The sequence below is a fragment of the Antennarius striatus genome, chromosome 17, assembly GCF_040054535.1.
Source record: "Antennarius striatus isolate MH-2024 chromosome 17, ASM4005453v1, whole genome shotgun sequence".
NCBI classification, from domain to species: Eukaryota; Metazoa; Chordata; class Actinopteri; order Lophiiformes; family Antennariidae; genus Antennarius; species Antennarius striatus.
Window position 1 is genome coordinate 11,917,296 of NC_090792.1, and position 20,367 is coordinate 11,937,662.

Below are 20,367 nucleotides of genomic sequence, written 5' to 3' on the forward strand. Positions count from 1 at the left end.
TCAATGACGCTGAACGAGGACAATGCATTCTAATTATTTTGATTATCCAGCAGCCCAATCAGTAAGGAGGTTTTTGTTTTTTTTTACTGTGATTTTCTTTTATTACAAAACATGTTTGCTTTGTTGCTCAGATTTTTCCATTGAAAACAACCTTTTATGACTCATAGGGATTCAATACAACACAACAGGATGCACATGAAATAAAAAGAGAGACAATTTCAGACACTTTTAGTTCAGTAGTTCATTTGAGATGTAAAGAATTCACTTTTTAAGCTCATCAGACACAAAACAACTGTTTTGTGATTTTGCACAGTTAGCTCAGAAGAAATGTTGAAAGAACTTGTGCCAAATGGCATCTAAACTATATGTTAACCTTTGAATTAACTGTGGGTTGATCTGACTGGTTGTGTTTCAATTAAGGCAGATTAAACACAAATATTTATTTGATGGTCTGTACATGTTAAATTACAAGTAAAACTCTACCTTTATCACTAAATAAACCAAGTGACTGAAAATTATTCTTAAAAATGCTACTGCTACACTGAGTTCTGGAAAAATCTACATCTGCTCCTCGAAGTACCCTTCTGGATGCCAAATTTTGTTTAATGACCAATCTGGATGACATTAGTTGAATATCTCTGTCGGTATCCCAACACCAACCTCTCATTGTGATCTTAGTCTCTGCTTTCAGTTACTCTCAGTCCCAGACTCAACCTCCCCTGCATATCTTGTTATTGTATATTATCTTACTCCTGACTGCTTTCAGTCTCCTTTGTCACTGTCCTGCTGTCTGAGGATGCTCTCCAAACGTTTTGCCCTGATAGGAGGCAGCTGATCGTAGACACTGAAACCAAACTCTGAGTGCTGTTGTGGCAAACGGAAGAGCAGCAAATGGTTCCTTAAAACCTGGAAATGACCACACAAAAAAAGTAAGAAGGAGGTGAGGTGGTTAGAGGAAGTGGTAACAGCGTAAAAACAGTTTATAATAGCAAAATAGAAAATGAGATACACAGAGAAATGACCAGAAAGGCATTAAAATAGAAAAGATGTGAGTCAAAAACATTAAAAACGGCATGGAAACATACTGGTTTATCAGATGGACCTGACTGTAAAACTTCATGAGAAAGCTTAATGACATGAGGATAAGTGATGGTGTAAACAATACCCAACTCACTCAGTATAAAGTCATAGAAAAGGAGTAAGTACCTCATCAGTCAGGTAGTAGATTTTCCTCAACATACTCTGACGAGCTGCTTCAACCTCCTGGAAAAGGACAATGAGATTAAAGCTCCAAAGACTGATCGATGTGCTCTATTTAACTTTGACTTATAAAAACTACTCACCTGTCTGCAAGAATGTTTTCCACAGCTCTAAACTTATTTCTAAGTAAAGTAATTGAGGTGAAGTCACTAAATGTGTTTCTGATTCTAGGACGTTAACACCCCAAACCACGAAGAGCCGAGTAGATCATGTGAGACAATCAGAGGCTCAGAGGCTCCGCTTCCTCTCTGCGCTAATCAATAGCATGATTCCGTAATTTTTAAGAATTTCAAGATTGCAGCAGATGAGCTCATTATTTAAAAAACGAAACTTCCGTATAGGTCTGGTTCCCTGTCAGCAGAGTTCATCAAATAATAATACTTCAGTTGTCGTGTAGTCACACACATGTCACAAACATGCATAAAATGTCAAACTTTTAAAAAATAAACTAGAACCATGGCAGTCACAGACTGCAACATCCCGTGACACCCCTGAATTCAAAATTTTATCCTGACCTTCTTGCATAGATTAAAACTAGTGCTCTGACCTACTTTCATTCATCAAAGCACTAGCTTTGATCTATAATCTTACTCACAATGGCGTGGGTTCTCTCCGGGTTCTCTGGCTTCCTCCCTCCTCCAAAAGCATGCGCTTCAGGTTGATTGGCCGTCCCAAAATGCCCGTAGGTATGAGTGTGCGCGTGCATGGTTGTATGTCTTTGTGTGTGGCTCCGTGGTGCACTGGCATCGTGCCCGGAGTGTCCCCCGCCTCACGCCCTGTGCCGCTGAGATAGGCTCCAGCTCCCCATGACCCGCTGCGGTGGATATAGCGGTGGTAATCTGAAGATGACTGACAATGGCCTTCTCCCTCGTTTTTCTATCTTATCCGGTTCAAAAGTTGAAATTTGACCTTGACCTAGTTTTCCCCTTTGCCGCCTGAGTAATCTGCTTTTTGTTTCAGCTTTCTATCTGCAACGGTTGCAAAGATATTTGGTGGACATACTAACGGACGAAGGAACGGATGAACGGACGAACACACGAACACTGACAATTACATCACCACTTTGAAGTGGGATGTAATAAGATGATTAACTACACTGCTTCCTATTAAATGCAGGAGCTGAGGATTTGTTTAAACAAAAGAGAACACATGTACTGTATATGTTCTGTAAAAGATCGACACAGAGTCTTAAAAACATGAACGAAGTGCTCATAAAATGTCCTCCGGGATTAATACAGTATGTATGTATGTATGTATGTATGTATGTATGTATGTATGTATGTATGTATGTATGTATGTATGTATGTATGTATGTATGTATGTATGTATCTATCTATCTATCTATCCATCTGTCTATCTATCTATCCATCTATCTATCTATCTATCTATCCATCTATCTAAAGTATTAAATAAGTTTAGAGCTGTGGATACATGAGAAGAGTCATCGGCTTCTTCAGTTGTTCAGTAGACAGTATAGCTGTCTGTTTTACAGCAGGGACCGAGAAATATAATAGCAAGGTTTTGAGTAGAAAAAGGATGAAACATCTTTACTGAAGTCAGTCTGGCTGATTTAAGAAACCACAATCCTAACATTAATATAGCACACCAGCTTAATCAAGACAGGCCTGGATTTATGTCTTAAAGCCAGAATAACTGCTGTCACAAAGGATTACAGTCCTGCAGAGGTGTGTGTTCAGTGGTGCTCTACCTGTGCTGCAGCATCCTGAGAGAAGATGAAGGAGTTGACGTGACACAAGGCGACAACATATAAGACAGGACACCAGCGTAGCGTCAGTGTTCCCATCACCAAAGAGCGGAAGTAGAGACGGAGGAGAGGGAGGGAGTCTTCAGGGGGGGACGTGAACCTCTCGATTGGCACTGAGAACTTCAAGAGGAGACAGACAAATAACAAATTATACAGAAACCTGTGTCATATCACCATAAAGAGCAGTAACCTCATTACCTGTTCCAGCGTGACCCCCAGTGACCTCAGGATCCCCACATGTTCTCCAAACACAGCCAGCCTCATGGTGGCGCTATACCTCCTCTGTAAGGGTAAGAGGACCCAGCAGCCAAACAGCTGGTCTCCAAAGGACACGGCTTCATACTGGGTCAGGAGAGCAGTGTACAGGTCCTGGAAGGAGGCGAGACCCGGAGGAGGAACGTTCAAGTCCAAGGAGTCCAGCCTGGATGGCCTGTAAATGAAAGGGATTAAGTTTGACTACAGCCTTGCATTCTAAGATAAGACATAAACATTTGCTGACCTGGTCAGGAGTCTGAACAGACCCCAGGTCAGTTTCTGAACAGGTCTCTCTAGGAACAAGTCACTGGAACACAAGAACACACAGGACAGGCGGGCCAGCTTGGCAACAGTAGGGATCACCTTGAAAAAAAGAAAAAGAAATACCGTTTTAAAAACATCACACACTTTCATTTGTGATGTGAATACTTTTGAATCTGGACCTGGGAATTATGATTTTGATTCCAGATTCAACATTTACCTTCAAATTGTCTACAGGTGTGAGCATGAGTGGTTGTTTGTATAAAAATAATAATAATAACAACAATAATAATAATTACTATTATTATTATTATTATTATAACAATTACAATAATTATAATAATTATAATAATAACAGGCTCAGCTCTGGGGGACTTCTTCCTTACTAGATTTTGTACCTTCAGAGCTTCCTCTCTCCAGACCTCGAGCAGCAGAAGCCACTGTAGACAGTGGGTCACTGCCTGCAGAGCCCCCTGTGGTAGCTCCTCAACCAACAACCCGCCACCATCCGACACGCCCGCTTGCTCATACAGGCTGACGAGAGGGAGAAAATGCCAATCGGATGGCAAGGTGGGACCAGTGAGCTCTGGGAGCAGATGGCAGCTGATCCATGGGTTACGGCCCAGCAGCGCGTCTCTGGATGTCAGCACGGATGGCTCAAGGTGGGCCAGGTGAGTGAGGAAGCACCCTCGTATGGATGGCAGCTGGACACAAGCTTCTCTCAGGAGAGCTCCAACAGTCTGGAAGGAGGGAGAGGTCTGGTGATGTCTTCCCTCTTGGAGTCTCAGTTCTCCCAACTCTAAAGCCTCGGGTCCGCCGCTGTGGCCTTCTCTGGAAAGCAAACAACAAGCACAAACTGGGTAGCGCTGCAGTAGACAACAAGCAAATCATGTGGCTTATCTGATAGAGTCCAAACAAAATTTACGATAATATAATTTGTGAAAATATTTTTTTTATCTGCTTATTTTTTCAATTGCTACTCTGTGAAACAAAATAAACAAAAATAGAATCATTTTAAAATAAAACTTTAAAAAAAACTCACGATATAAAGTCTTTGTTGAAAATGATGGTGGCAAGCAGTTCATGTGCCAGATACTCACTGCCTGGCAATAACCATGGCAGCAGAACCAGCGCCACCTGGTGGTACAGTGAGGCATGTTTGGCTACCTGTGGGTCACTGGGGACCTGAAACCGCAAAAAAAAAAAGTGGAATTAGAGATAAGAATATAAAAAACAGTTCAATGACACATGTGCAGCATCAACAGTTTTTGGAAGTCGAAACCAGAACTATAATGTTTATATTAGTATTGTTACGAATATTATGACAAATTAAACTCAGCTGGAAACAGTAACTGAGTGAAACCAACAGAATACTGTTTGAGTTGGTGCCTACCAGCCTGTGTGCCAGCCGGAGCAACAGATAGAGGAGGTGTTGCTCATGACGGAGAAGCCAGGCTCTGGTGTGAGACTGGGTGGGTGAAGCCTGACTGCAGCTTTGCAAATACTGGAGCACAGCGTCAGACAGGAGGAGACCAGTGAACTATAGAGGATCAGGAACAATGGAAAGTTATTATTTACAAGGATTTTATGTAAGGCACCACAAGATGGCAGCAAAACACACATGGATGTGCTTCTAGTTCAGTGAAAGGTCAACGTTTAATGCCAAAAGTCTGCTGCTAAAAATAATTTTGCTGATCAGTTGCTCATATCTGGCTGACAGAAACACCGAGCAGAGGGAAAAAAAAATCAAATAGGAAACCTCCAGACTGCATTATTGTCTGTCGTTGCATGTTATAAAAGACTTCTGAACAAGACTTCCTGCTCTTCTCTGAGACCTACCTTGCTGCTGAGGCCTTTGTGGATGCCTGTGATTGTTTGCAGGAGGAGCCCCAGGCCTGTGAGAAGAGGGAAGGGAGAGCTGGGAGCAACCAGCCCTGGTCGGTCCCTCCATCCTGGACATGACAACCCAGGGAGGCTGGGAGTGGACTCAGGGTCCAAAGGACTACATTTAACATTACACACTACAGAGGAGGATCTGGTGGAAACAGAAGAAAGAATTTTAGGAAAATAAAGAAAAATAATTATTTTTCAGAATGTGTTATTCACGTACGTAAGTACTGTAATGCCACTTGTCTGACACTTACTTCAGGTTTTTTATCAAGCCTTGAACAACATGGTGGGACAGTAGGGGGAGGAGAACTTCACATGTCAGCTGCTCCAGTTCTTGAAGTGTCTCCACTGGCTTGAAGCAGCTCTGAAGAAATCACATTGTAGTAGTCATATAATCACACACTGACAATTTCTTTGATTTTGTTTACATGTTGCACTGTATCTGACCTGAGTCCGGCTGGAAGCATAATTATTAAACCCCTCAAATAAGGTGATTTTGGGCAAAATATAATATTTATTGGCTTTTCACAATTACCAAAAGACACAAGAACAAAAAAGCTCAAAGCAAAAGAATCTTTATAGATTCAACCAAAAAAAAAGTTACTTTTACTGACTATTGCAGCACCAAAATTAGTCATAGGACACAAAAATCTGGGGATGTTGTTTTATGAAGTAATAAAATACACTTTTTGTTTCCTATGGATCTGAGAACGAAGTTTATGTTAAAAGAACACCTGAAAGCAAACGGGTGCTTTAAACTGTACAGACAATTTTTGTTATGAGGGATTATAAATTTAGGACTTTAATAGTCAGCTGTAACGGCTGCAAAATCCGTTTTATTGAAATGTCAAAACTGTTCTTGTTTGATGTGGTTACTGCTAATGGGTGATTAATACTTATTTTTTGGATTAGCAATATGAATTATGGAAAATTTACACCTCTTCTCATCTTTCAGAACCTACATGTGTTTTTAAAAATAAGATGAGCTGACATATCTTAACTAATAGAATGTGATCGGAGGTCCAGACGGTACCTGTCTAGAGAACTGGTGGTAGTAAGATTCTAAGTAGATCAGGTACGCAGGGATCACAGTCAAGCTACTCTCTCTCTGAGAGGGATCATCAAGGCTCTTCAGGAACCCCTTCAAATGCCCCAAGAGGGGTGCCTGCAACCCTGAAACCTGACCCCACGATACCGGAGGAGGAGGCAGACATTCTTCTCCCTTCGAGCTAAAAGGGTGACATGAAGATTTAAGGGGGAATAACGTGGCTTATGTGAAGCTTCACGTAACAGAGAGGTATCATAAAGGACTATAATCCTCATCTGTACCTGACTGCACCAGCCTGCAGCTCCTGGTGGCAGCCAGCGGTGTGTGTGACCTGTGTGAGAAAGGAAATCAGAGCCAGGACCCGCTGGAGCTGCAGGGGCAACAGAGGATCTGACGGGGACAGGACTCTGTGAACAGACTGTAAGGTCTTTGCTATGCTTGGATACAGGTCTCTGTGGGAAACAAAGACAGAATAGTGATGAAAGCAGCAGCTCAAAGGCTCATATTTTTGGAATGACAAACTAAAGCATTCTCTTTATGGGTGTATCCCATGGCGGACCAGCACTGCAGGGGCTAATCCTCAAAGGCTGAATCAGAGGCAACTGGACTTGTATTTACAGTCTGAAGACGCTTCAACTCTCATTCAAGAGGCTTCAATGCTGAGTTTGTGGTCGGGTATTTTATTATTAGGGGAAACCAGTTTGTCTAAAGGTGCTACGAGGAGTAAGCAGAATGGGGGTTTTGTGCTTGGAGAAAATCCTTCTAGCCGGTTCTTCTTCTCTGCAGTGAATGCAACACCGTATCTCAAGCATCTCAAGAAAATGTGTAGTTTTAATATGTAATAGAAGTCTAGTTGTTTCTGATCCAGTTTTTGAAGAATACAAGTCTCCTCTTGCACAGTAAATAACTTTCTAGACGGATCGACAAACATACGGACAGACCATCTGTCTGTCCGTATGTCTGTCTGTTTGTTTGTTGTTTGTTATAATGGCTGTTCTTCTCTTACATGTACAATTTGCAAGCCTGCCCATAGCCGGCTGCTACGGCCCACAGCCTGTAGGCCTCAGTGGAGATCCTCAGGGCCTCGCTCAGTTCCAGCAGGAAGTCACTGGGATCAGCGCTGAGCAGATGAGACAGACGCTGCTTCAATCCAAAAGAGTTCAACTGAAAGAGAAACACTCTTTTAATGTGTGCGATAATTAGAATCATGGAATAAACTGGGATGGTAGAATATACACACACACACACACACACACACACATGTGATTAAGAAGAAGAAGAAGAACAACAACAACTAAAATGGACAAATAATTTCCCCTACAGGGGATTAATAAAGTTGATTTCTTCTCTTTCTGGATTCAGATTGTGTTCGCAGACGTTACACATTAACAAACAACAAAAGGAACATTCAACTGTATTTTTTTTTCAAACAGTTGGTTACAATAGTGATGCTGTCTTTGGGGTTATCCCTTTAGGCCTGTCACAATTGTTACATAATCCCCCTGAATATGAATATTAGACCAACGTGTAGCTTTTTCACATGTGCTCTAATTGCTTTCATTCATCTGTAAAATAACAGCTGGATGAAAAGATTGTCAAGTCATTTTACACCATTTAGTATTTGTTTGTTGCTCTTTAATAAAGTCTTCCAGTTGTCCTTCCTCTGCTATGGGCAGAAAATAAAATTAACCTTTAGTGCTACAAACTGTCTATGGACATCTGTTGTTAGTAGAGTGAATCACATATACTGTATAAACAGCTGTGGACACATTTTGGGTTCACACCAAATAAAAAAGAACAATCTGATGACATGGAAGAAGAGATTTTGTGAAATTAGCAGAAAATAAGCAGCAATCAAGAAGCAAAAATGTAAATCATAACTCATCTAAAGAAAGATGTTTACACGCTGCTGCACACTCTCATGAATGTGTTTCATTAATATGAACACAGCACTCACCAGTCTGGCACAAGCGTGTCTGCCAGAGGTCGCTAACACTCTCAACATCTTCATGGCGCTGGCCAGAGGGAGTCCATAAACAGATGGAGAAAGGGGTGAAGATGGCGCTGTCCAAGAAATGGGAAGGAACTCTGACAACACCATCTCCATCAAGCGAGGGCAATCCAACACCTGAACATTAAATAGATTTTAAATACAGACAATAATAATTAATTTGTACTGCAAACACGTATAAAATAGATTGCCTAGATTTGGTGTACAAATGCAGGGTCTGGATTTGTGATTTGTACCTGTGTGGCCGATGAGGACGAGTGCCTCGCGATGCGAGTCATTATCTCCAGAACATCCTGGACCACTCGAGGAGAAGGACGCACCACTTCCAGGATGTAACGCAGCCTGGGGAGCAGCTTCATCTTTAACAGACCCTAAAACACAGACAGGAGAAACCACAGTTTTCAGATTCCCAACAAACTGTTAATCTAATAAACCCCAAATATAACTGATGAATTCCGCTTGTTTACTTTAACGACGTCCTGCCTGGCGACGTCGTGATCACTCTTCCTCTCTTCTTTCTCCTTAGTGGTCTCCCTCATACTTTCAGGCAGCCCTTCATCCTCAACATCTTCCTCCTCCTGAACAGATGGCAGCAGAGGGAAAGAAGCCACGCCACGAAACCAGGAGAAGGTGCAGTCCAGACATTCCTGAGAGAGAAAACACTCTGGATATGAAGAACGACAAACACTATGTCTGATCAAAATACAGTATATCTTCAGTTCTTTTTTCTGGCATATTTTGTTGGGCAACATTTCATATTCTCTTCTAACATCACACTCCCGAGTTGCCTTACTTCATCGCTGTCACACACAAGGAGTGTTTTGAGAGCGTGGACAGCGGCGGACATCACTCCCTCCACGCTGTCGTCCAAAGCAAAGCGCAGCAGGAAGAGCAGGCCGGCGTCGAGCAGAGTCGACGTCACGCTGCCTTTCAGGTCAGACAAGTAAGCCCCAGCACGAGCCTACAGGAGGAGACAGGTGAGACGGCTGATGTGCTGCCGATATGCATAACAATGTACTGTATTTTCCGCACTATAAGGCGCACCTAAAAGCCTTTAATTTTCTCCAAAAAACAACAGTATGTCTTATAATCCATCATGCCTTATATATGAAAAAAAGTTTTAGAATATGCCATTCGTTGAAGGTGCGCCTTATAATCAGATGTACCTTATAATCCAGTGCGCCTTATATATGAAAACGTTTTAGAATAGGCCATTCATTGAAGGTGCGTCTTATAGTCCAGTGCGCCTTATGGTGCAAAAAATACTGTATGTGTTTGTAAGTCTACCTGGGAGAGAATGTTGGCTAGAGTGCTGAGGGCCAGACTTCTCTGCTGGATGACCTGGCTGCGAGACAGAATGAACAGTTCCTGCAGGGAGTAACCTGCCCGCTGGAGACAAATCCTCAGCGTCAGAGTCAACATGACGTATGACCCTAAAAATAAAATCTAACAATTCCATTGCTTAAAGGTTAGCCAATGTTACATCAAGAATTCATGCTGTCTTCACTGTTTGTTAGGTAGTTGGCAGAATGTCATGTCAACATGCCAAGACATTCAAGAAAAGTTTGTCAAGATGTCCCTGGACTTCTGTTGACGTTCTTTAACAGTGTGAGACATTCCTGACGGGTGCATTCACATTTAACAAATTATACCGTAATAATGCATACAGTTTGCAAAACATTAGAATTTAGAAACGCCTTTGCATTGCTACTGAAAATCATTTAATATATACTGTTTATCATGTCTTTTAGTTTCTTATTTTCCTTTTCACACTGTTGCTTCAGTTTACATATCACAACCTGGTATATACTAAATAAAACTGCCGTCATAATCTTTAGTTGTCTGTTGTCCTCATTCTTTTTGTGTTTGTTTTGTACAATACAGCCCTTAGAGGAATTCCCTTGTAGTTATTGAATGCAAAACAAAATTATGCTTAGTAAATGGTAATCAAGAGTTAAAGCTTTTTGTTTTCTTGGCATATTACTGACTGACCTCGGGCTCCTCTCCATGGTGGTGCAGGCCTAAGTGAGTGGGCAGATCCTCAGTGGGTGGAATTAAGGCCCCGGTAAAGTCAAACCGTGCCTGCATGGCCTGTGAGGAAACCATAAGAGACTTTGTTGACTCACACATCCTTCAGCCAGATCCGTCACTGAAGACTAAATGATTATTTTGGTTGTATTAGTAATTTAAGACGTATCTCTCCACCTTCTTGGTTCCTTTTTTTCTGGGTGCAGGCAAGTCTCTCATCCACTGCAGCTTCTGTGGCTCCAGCTTATTCATGTGCACCCATTCCTTCTGAGGCTTCACCGGCAGATCCTCACCTGAACTCACACAAGGAAACAGCATAGTAAGACAAGTACTGCATCCATTATCTGAAGCTAATAAAATCAATCCACTGGACTTTAAGAAAGTTTCTTGAAGACGTTCCCCCTCTCATCCAAGAGGCTTCTTCAGTTCTGAGGGTTGCTATTCTTTTCTGGCTATGGTTAAAAAAGACAAATGTGTTCTCACCCCAAACCAAGTGAGGTGTCACTTTCCACTTAAAGAGCAGGTAGATGAAGTAATAAATGATCTTTTCCAGAGCAATAGGACAGAAAAAGATCAGATGATTTATTATCTTTTTTATAATAAAACGTTATAAATGCAGAGGTTAAGATTTGTCTGCATTGACTTTATTCAAAACTGCGAGTGTTACTTGAACTGTCTGCAGAAACTTAATTGTACAGAGTGGATATTTCTGGCTCCGTCTGGACTCTGCTAATCACACAAAGTGATATCAGTAATCGGCATACTGTCTGGATTTTAGCCATGTGGCAAAAGCATTCATCTTTGGTTATACAATTATAGAAAGTCATTTTAGGAGAGCAAGGAGAGCAGGTAGAGCAGAAAGACTGAAGCTGGAGTGAAGGCAGAGAAAGCTGACAGACACACATGATGATTTTAACAGAACACAAATTCTACGACACTTCATTTAACTGCCTTTTTTATCAATAATTTAATAGTACTGTAATATGAAAAAAAAAAAACTTAAGTCATTCACACTCATTCTGTGTGTCTGCAGCAACCCCACAGGATATTAACAACTGGTAAAATACATAGAGCTATGTGTGCTTCTCTTGAATCCTTCATACCTGCCATAGCAAGAGGAGGAGGCAGCTGCTCCTCCTCCTCCTCCCCTTCCATCTCTGCTTCTTGGGGCTTTAGAGACACAGGAGCAACAGAGGAGTCGGACTCTGTGCTCACAGCTTTAAGGGTAAGGCCCCCCTCCCTGCTCCTGCCCTGGGGGTGTTTGCATGAGGAGGCAGAAGACGAGACACTCTGGACTTTGCGCGATCTCACAAACTCCACCAGTCTAGGATCTGGGAAGCAGAAGTAATCGTGTTACACACAGTGGTACCAGCACAGTGGAGAAGATTTTGATGTACAGTACTTGACTACTTGAGAATCAAACTCTATACAGATCACATCCTTGTGTAGAGAACATCATTGCCTACCGAGCTGAGACAAGAGTTTCTGTTGCTCCTCTAGTATCTCAGACTGAGACATTCTCTGGAGCTTAGCCTGGTTCTCACTGTGGATCCGCAATGTCTCCGCTGAGCTATCCGGACCCTTGAGCCCTTGACCAGACACTAGTCTGGGGCCCAAATCTGCTGCTTGCACTAGTGAGGGGACAGAAGCGAGGAGACAAAGAAAAAGCAAGACATAATACATGAGGAGTCGGTTATGTGACAAAAAAGAGAAGACTAGCTGATAATGATCCGGCTCATCTCTACTTACGACCATCGACAGCATCGCACTGATCCGTGTCCATCCTGGTTTCACGACCCACAGCAGCTTCAGGTGCAACGATGAAAGGCGTCTTTCCCTCCTTGATTCTCTGAGCTGCGATCTGACGTGCAAAGATGCTCTTCTTCCCCCCTGGTATCGATAGTGGCATCTGGTTGTAAAGACAAAGTATCACAAAATCCTTTTACATCTTTTTTTATATAAAAATTTTACTTATATCCATTACTAGAATGAAACACAGAATGAGTATGGACAAACAGCTTGAATAGTAACACTTTTAAGTAATTACACAGCTGAGAGGTTCTAAAATAATACAATTTAAGAAGCATTGGCCTTAAAATTGTTTTACCTGACCGCTGGTTTCCGAGCGGTGCAACACTTTGGGGAAGGCCATGCCTGTGAGTGCTGGTAGGGTTATTGGCGTTGAGCTGATATCTCTCTCCTTCAAAAGAAGAACTTGATAATAGTACACAGGGGAAAGTAATAAATTCTAGACAAGCTCGTAGGGACATGCTGGAAGCACAGGCAAAAAGCTAAATGATTAAGCACACCACCAACCATTCATGATTAAATTAGGCTTCATGATGGAGACTTACAACAATCCTGGAGAGAACAGCACTGATGTGAGTGTCATGTCTGTCCAGTCTCTCATCAGCATCCTCATCCTCAAAAGTCACACAACTGGCTTTAAATCGAGACTTTTTAGGAGGGGCTGGTGTCAGGGATGGGAGTTGATCTGGAAGATCTAGAGATGTATGGAAAGCTCACTGAATACTCTTAGATATGAATGACTCATTGAGAGCAAATAGTTCCTTTAAAAATAGGGCATTCTCACACATAACCTAAATCTCTTAACTAGCAGCTTTGCTCCTGCAAGGCTCAAAATGACAACATTCTTGGACTAATATTTTCAACGTTAAAGACAAAAGAAAGACGTTGTTTACCGTCTATGGTGACAACATCTCTCTCCATTCCTTCTTCTTCCTCCCCATCGTGTTCCTCTTCTGCAGCTCCAGCCTGGCCTCTTCTCTTGTCGGGTCGACGGACAACATTGGCAGCAGAGGAGGCGCCGGAGGCCAGGAACTCCTGCTGCTCCCTCAGGAGATCCGCCTCGGAGTCATTTGGATTGGGACGTCGCAGCATCCCTCTGAAGGACACAGAAGATCATAGTCAATGCCACTGGTGTGTCTAATTCTACTTCCCTCCTCATGTATCTCACTCAATACTTCACCTTGAACCCAACATCTAGTCAGCACAGACAGGGTGGGAATTTTTTGATGATTGTGTGACCTGCTAACATAACTTTCATGCCGTTTTGAAAGATGAAGGACAGTGCTATGGTGTTTCCATCCCAGTGTCATTAATTCCAGTGGCACTCACAGATGTCACGTGGAGTTGATGGCTGCGTCTGGCTCACCAGAGACGTCCATAATTCAAGAAAATAAAACCCTTTTGTTTAGTTTGACACTTAACTTTGGTTAAATAACAGATGTTATCTACGAGTTTCAAAAACGTAATGAGGCCACAAAGTTTTATTAATGTATTAGGCATGCCTGTCTTTAGCTTTATCTCGATTTGTTCTGTATTTTTGTTTTCAAAATGAAAAAAACACCTCAACGATGCTGAAGCGCACATCCGACACGCTGCTCACGAATGAAACGTAGTTAACGTTAGCTTGAAGTTAGCCGGAAAGCTCAAATTTAATAATAATAAAATCTAAAATTATCCAACATAAAAATATTAATACTTCTTTAATGTAGCTGCTTCTGATGCTCTAAAATATGTATATTTTTGTTAGCTAACCTTGAATCCGTGATACACAACACTCGTTAGGTCACACGGAGGAGTTTCAACGACACACCAAACTCTACCTTCAAAATAAAGGTCATGCAACTACATTTCCGGGTACACGAGCCGTTCTTTTGTCGAAAATGAAAAGGCAGTGCAGCGATTTAGATTTCATAAATTATTTTTTTATATTTTAGTCGTTTAGACAGATTAATAGATCCTCTCAGATTTACGCCCATAAATCGCAGGGTTTACCTCAGACCCCATAGACATCTCGAATTGTGCTTCCTGCCTCCTTCTGGGTGCTGGAGAGCGCATGGATACCTGGATCCACACAGTGTGGTAGTGTGTACTTTATATTGTATTTTTACTTCAAATCATCAAACCGGTCTTTGAAAATAAGCTCCACTGACAGAATCATGGTTAACCTCTGCTGCCTTTGCTGTGGTGAGATCCCTCAACCCCGCCCCCCTCAGTCGGGTCAGACTGGACCTCCGCGGGATCCCCGTTCGGCGCTGCAGCAGCAGCCTGCTGGCTCCGGCCCACACGGAGCGGGGATGAAAGGGGCCCAGAAGGGGGAGCGAACTGAGGAAGCAGATCGAGCGAATAAGAAAACGGTGACTTTATAATCTCACTTTGACATGAGAAAAGTGCAGCATGCTCTCCTCTTATCCGGATCCCGCGGAGGACACGTCGACCAGCGCTCCCACAAATGATGAGGGAGAGGAGCTGGAGGAGGAGGAGGAGGAGGAAGACGCACCGGCTGAAAGCAATGTCCTGGAGGAGGTATGTGAACACACAAATGACCTTACAAAAAAAATTAATCAAGATTAAAATAGTTCAAGTATGTTAGTTACTTACAAAAAAGCAGAAATTCTGAAAAATAACCTTGTTCTAACAAAAAATAAACTAACTCATATAGGTGATTGAATCATGTGTGCATATTAAATTGTAATTTCTGTCATCATGGATCACCAGAAAATGATATCTTCTTTCATCCATCACCGCACCTCTCTTCTTATTCCCCATCAGAATTACACATTCCATTTAGAAGCTGCAAAAACAAGTTATGTGGAAACAGACTTACTCACAAACAAAATACAAAACCAGACCATGAATTCAGGTGTTGATAAGTCCTATAATTATAACTTTAAATGTTTGTGTTTACTGTCATTGCCATTATGTAATTACTGATTCATTGTGTGATATTAAACAGGTTGCCAGCTATGGAAAAGAATTATAAATGCACTTTACATAACATGAACTATTTAAACACGATATTTCAAAATCTTTTTATATATTTTTCCAGAAAATGACTACAATTTGTGCATAAGTTTAAAATGTCTGCAGTCAGTTAGCCTGGACCGCTGACAGGTCTGTCCTCTCTGCCTCACTAAAACTGCATCCCTGTTTGCTCCATAAATAACCAGCAAAGTGACATCCCTTCCCCTCTGTCAGCTCAGTAGTAGATGGGCTGCTTGTCAACATAAATCCTTTCACTCGGCAAAAGAACCAGAGGTAATTCACAACAACACAGGATTTTACCAGGAGGGTTTGGCCCCCAAGAACCAGACATGATTATTTGAAAGTACCATCAAGCAAGTAAAAAACTAGATTTCCATAACGAGATAAAATACATCTTTCAGCTGGGAAACTTTGAACCTTACTTCCTTTCACGCAAATGCTGCCATCTGACGCCATTTAATCTGCGTAAAGAGTTAAATCTCTTTTGCTGTTTCAGACTAGTGTGTTTTTAGAATAGGAATTTATAACTTGTGATCAGTATTTCAAGCATCATCTCTTCCTTTACAGAAGTTTAGTCGGAACACTTTGTGTAAATGCAACCACTCTGATTAATCACATGAATGCACACATGAGATGAAGTGTTCCATGATGGGCTGCAACAAACTACTAGTTGTTAATATAATTAATCTGGATAATATCACAGAATATTTTAACTTTTTGAATCCCAGTGTAGGAATATTCCTTGTTTTTGAAAAATAAAAAATATTTAAATTAATATTTGTTGATTTGATGCTGAACACTAAGCCCACACACAGTTATGACACTTACAAATAGAGACCTCACTAAAATTATATGATTAAACTGGTGCTCATAATTTTTTTAATGTATATTGATTGTAAATCCAAATACTATATTTTGTTATGAGATATTTAAATATCAACAGTGATGAGTGCCTCAGAAATAATCATACTTTGATATTAAGGTGATAGTTTTACGTGTGAAGACACCTCAATAAATATTAGCATTTGTCAGCTGCTTGGACTCACAGCCTTGGACAGTAATGAATTGAATCCCACTGAGCTCTGTTGGGTTTCATTTACTTTATGCTGACTAATGAAAGAAGCTTAGAAATTTATAGTGCGGCACCAGCACCGATTCTGCTGCAAGTCATAATGTCACTACTTCATTTCACGAGCTCATTACTGTAAGTGCCTTCTATTCATTAGTGTCTCTCTTTTTCTTTCGTGTTCTTCTTCCCTATCTCTCCCCCCCTCTGCAGCACCAGCATCCAGTGAAGCAGTCCTTGGGTGCTTGCGTCTGCCGGGAGTCCCACTGGCGCTGTCTGCTGCTCTCCCTGCTCATGTACAGCTGCCTGGGCGTGGTGGCCTGGTGCCAGCTGACCCGTGTCACTAAGATCAGCTTCAACCCGGCCCTCACTTCATCCTTCACCGCCTCGCTCACCTCCTCCCTGCGGGGGGCCCCTGGCATAGGAATCGGAGGGCACTCAATGATCTACCACGACAGCCCCTGCTCCGATGGCTACATCTACATCCCTCTGGCCTTCTTGATGATGCTCTATGTTGTATACATGGTGGAGTGCTGGCACTGCAGAGCCAGGACCAAGTTGCAGTACAAAGCAGACGTAGACAGCGTGTACGAGCGCATCCTGCTGATGCGACAGGCCCAACCTTGCATTTGGTGGAAGGCCATCAGCTACCATTTTGTCCGACGGACTCGACAAGTCACTCGATACCGCAACGGGGACGCCTACACCACGACGCAGGTGTACCACGAGAGGGTGAACACCCACGTCGCCGAGGGGGAGTTTGACTACAGCCATTGTGGGATGAAGGATGTATCACATGACCTCAGAGGCTTAGAGGAGCATCAAGCAACGCGGCTACGGTTTACTAAATGTTTCAGCTTCACAGAAGCTGGTCCAGAAAATGATTACCTCAACCAGAGAGCCAGATTCTTCTCTGAAATTGAGGGTTTGGACGATTACATGGAAGCAAGGGAGGGGATGCAGCTGAAGAACACGGACTTCAGAGAGAACCTGATAGCTTATGTCGATCCAGACAGGATGCCTTGGTACAGTTCACAGACCGCCTTCTGGCTAGCAGCTCTGCTGATGTTGTCCTGGCCTCTGAGAGTGCTGATCGAGTACCGCACTGCTTATGTGCACTACCGCATAGAGAAACTATTTGGTTTGGAGTACAGGCGCAGCAGCCCCTCTTTAGAGGAGGACAGACCTTTTGGGAGTAATACTGGTTGTGTTATTCCAAGAGTAGACACACTGGATAGCACTGAATTAGAGTGGCACATCCGCTGTAACCACCATGTGGTACCTAGCTACTCTGAGGCCATGCTGATCAACATGAACACAGCAGATTGTAACTCATCACAAGATACTGAACACAGCGTATCGTCCAACGGCTTCCACCTAGACGGCAGCCGAGCAGCTCAGAGCTACGGCGCCCTCCAGAGCCCGGACAACTGCGAGCAACGCAGCGAACCGAACGGACGAGACACCGGAGGAGGCAGGAGGAGGATGGTCACCAGCTCCAGCTGTTCCTCTATCTTCTCCTGCCGCAGAGCGCTGTTCCATTCCCACCTCTCGCCGGACACGTCCCGCTTCTCTCTCTGTCGCATGTACGGCTCCCACTGCACTGTGGCCCTGTGGAGGAGCCGCAGCAGCGACCTGACGGACCCCTGCTGTGTGGAGGAGCAGTGCTGCCGCTCCGACTCCAGCCAGCTGGCCCTCAGTGACAGCCCACCCACCTACAGGGACGCCCGCTTCTTCCCAGTTCTCATTGTGCATCGATCTGAGGGCTGCAGTCGAGAAGATGGGAGGGATGTGAGGCGTTATTTTATACGCAGGGGGTCATCCTGTATGGAGACAGCTCTGTGAGGGACTTCAGATAAGGCTTTTATAGTTAAAATGGCTTAAAATCATTCATAATGAATTATAATGTTGGGTTGGCCATAATTTGATCCTCAGTCAGGATGAATACTGTTAACTATGAACTGATATGTACTGATAGATAGATACATGGATGGATGGATGGATGGATGGATGGATGGATGGAGAAAGTTTTTATTGATAGATCATAGATGAAATATCAGTTTTATTCACCGAATGGTCATAGCTTCATACATACTGTATATTAGTACTGAAATAAAACTGTGTCTGTGGTTGTAGAAGTGTGACAAACTGTGTGTGTAAATGTTTACATAGGGCATTCTTTCCTGGGCAGACAATTATTGTGGCAAAAACAGTTCAAAAGAATAGCTCATTCATCATCCAAACCGCTTTATCCACAGTAGCGGGTCACGGGGAGCTGGAGCCCCGGCGGGGATAACTGTATAACCCGTCTTCTTTCATGCTGTGGTTATGCACATTCATCCATCTCCCCATCACTGCTCAGTCTGTGCAGATTCACTTCAACTTCATCATTTCAATCAGGCTAGCAGAGTCATCGGCCACCACCACCGTCGGCATTCTGTGTCTACTGGGGGATTTATTTTGATGCTGCTCAGGTCAAATGCGCTTCAATTAAAATCTACTTGGAGTCTAACTTTCAAGCAGGTCAATTATCACATACAAATTGCTGCAATAAATGAAATAAACTTTAACCACATTCTCAGCTTCTTGTTCTTTTAATCTTTTTTCTTTTAATCACAGGGAAAAAAATCTTCACTAATTCTTACTCTTTTGTGTGCTGTTGCATGTGAAGGGAAAATAAATCCATGTCAAATACAGGCATGTAAAAAAAAAACCAATGTTGCATGTTGTTATCGAAGGTCATGTGTTTTAGTTGATTCTTATGGAGAATAAATCAAAGAGTTCAGTTTTGTCGTTCTCTCCAAATAATTTTTAAAACAAAACAAATTTAAAGATGAAATCTATACTGAGTGATGAACAAAAGAAATTATCAAAATGTAAGCTATAAAAGTGGCTTTGATGGATTCATATTGCCTACCGGTATTTAACGGATTTATAACACTACATGGTGAATTATGCTGGATTCTAATCACTGTTAAAATATGTTCTCACTATAGATATAAATAAATATAAATATATATATTGGGCTGACAATGGCCCTTTATTTCTAAGAGGGATAGTGCAATAAATAGAGGAAAGAATAGTTTTCACTGCAATGATTAATATCAGAATGGCATTAACTACAATAAACTGATTTTCCCTCTACTGTCGAATATTTACAGTTCACCTTACATGTCTGTTGATCAGTAACCTGGAGCAAATCACATGCTGAAATAACTTACACTGTTTAAAAGGAATTGTTTTATTGGTACAAATATATTCAATGTAGTATCATTTAACAATCAAAATATATGAAAAACCTTTTTTAGAAACAAAGACAATAAGCCATAAGTTAAAAATCTGTGGGTGACGCTGCCTTTCTGTTGTATGCAAAAGATATGGACAGAGTTCCATAAATCCCAAGAATCAAATAAAGCCTGTCCTGTCATACATGGTCCTTTTTCCTGTGTGTGTGTGTGGGTGGGTGGGGGGTTGTCTTGTAGATCCAGGATTTCATTTTTGTCACTTCCTGTATTTTCTTGCCTTTTACTTCTGTCCCTGTCTTTCCCATGTCTGTGGTTGTGGTCTGGCCCATGTTGTCTGTGCCTCTCTGTGCCACCAGGCTGTGTGTGTCCACATTCTGTGCATTTAGTCCTTGCAATTCCTTGTGCCCGTTGTTGGTTTGCTTTGCTATTTGATGTTCTTTATTGTTTTCACTCTGTCTGCCTTTGGATTTTCTTTTCAAGGTATTTTCCTTGTGGGTAATGTTCATTCATGTGCTTTTTAAAAAAATTATTGTTTGGGTATCTGTGCTTTCTGGGACTTTATTTTTCTTGTGTATTTCAGTTTTTTGTCATTAAATTACTGAACTTTACTTCCCTGTTCTTTCCTCCTTTGTCAACATCTAGGTCCTATTTTTTAATTGCCTCCTCAATAAATACAATAAATACATGGAGAACAAGGCAATGAACTCTTTGCGTTCTTGCTGGGTCCTGTATCTTTGCGAACCTGGA

At 42.1% G+C, this 20,367-nt stretch overlaps 2 protein-coding genes across 4 annotated transcripts; one reads left to right on the forward strand and one right to left on the reverse strand.

Moving 5' to 3' along the window:
* Positions 1–211: 211 nt before the first annotated feature.
* Positions 212–14,338, reverse strand: rpap1 (RNA polymerase II associated protein 1). 3 transcript variants are annotated; one of them, XM_068339604.1, is made up of 27 exons: positions 14,320–14,338; positions 13,221–13,423; positions 12,873–13,021; positions 12,626–12,718; positions 12,268–12,427; positions 11,985–12,149; positions 11,622–11,849; positions 10,696–10,811; positions 10,483–10,581; positions 9,778–9,879; positions 9,284–9,451; positions 8,958–9,137; positions 8,727–8,861; positions 8,437–8,607; positions 7,486–7,643; positions 6,761–6,931; positions 6,465–6,660; positions 5,686–5,795; positions 5,381–5,576; positions 4,935–5,081; positions 4,584–4,726; positions 3,940–4,372; positions 3,525–3,643; positions 3,224–3,455; positions 2,969–3,145; positions 1,207–1,263; positions 212–906 (listed from the first exon to the last, which is right to left on the reverse strand). In XM_068339604.1, exons 2-27 carry the CDS (start codon positions 13,417–13,419, stop codon positions 763–765), a joined length of 4,248 nt encoding a protein of 1,415 aa, XP_068195705.1. In that variant the 5' UTR covers positions 13,420–13,423; positions 14,320–14,338; the 3' UTR covers positions 212–762. The 3 variants fall into 3 exon arrangements, with proteins under 3 accessions (XP_068195705.1, XP_068195704.1, XP_068195703.1); XM_068339603.1 differs by lacking the exon at positions 14,320–14,338 and adding an exon at positions 14,080–14,125; XM_068339602.1 differs by lacking the exon at positions 14,320–14,338 and adding an exon at positions 13,508–13,615.
* A 383-nt stretch (positions 14,339–14,721) lies between these two features.
* si:dkey-13p1.4 (transmembrane protein 151B) lies at positions 14,722–18,220 on the forward strand. Its single transcript, XM_068339480.1, has 2 exons — positions 14,722–14,850; positions 16,589–18,220. Exons 1-2 carry the CDS (start codon positions 14,722–14,724, stop codon positions 18,218–18,220), a joined length of 1,761 nt encoding a protein of 586 aa, XP_068195581.1.
* The last annotated feature ends 2,147 nt before the right edge of the window (positions 18,221–20,367 follow it).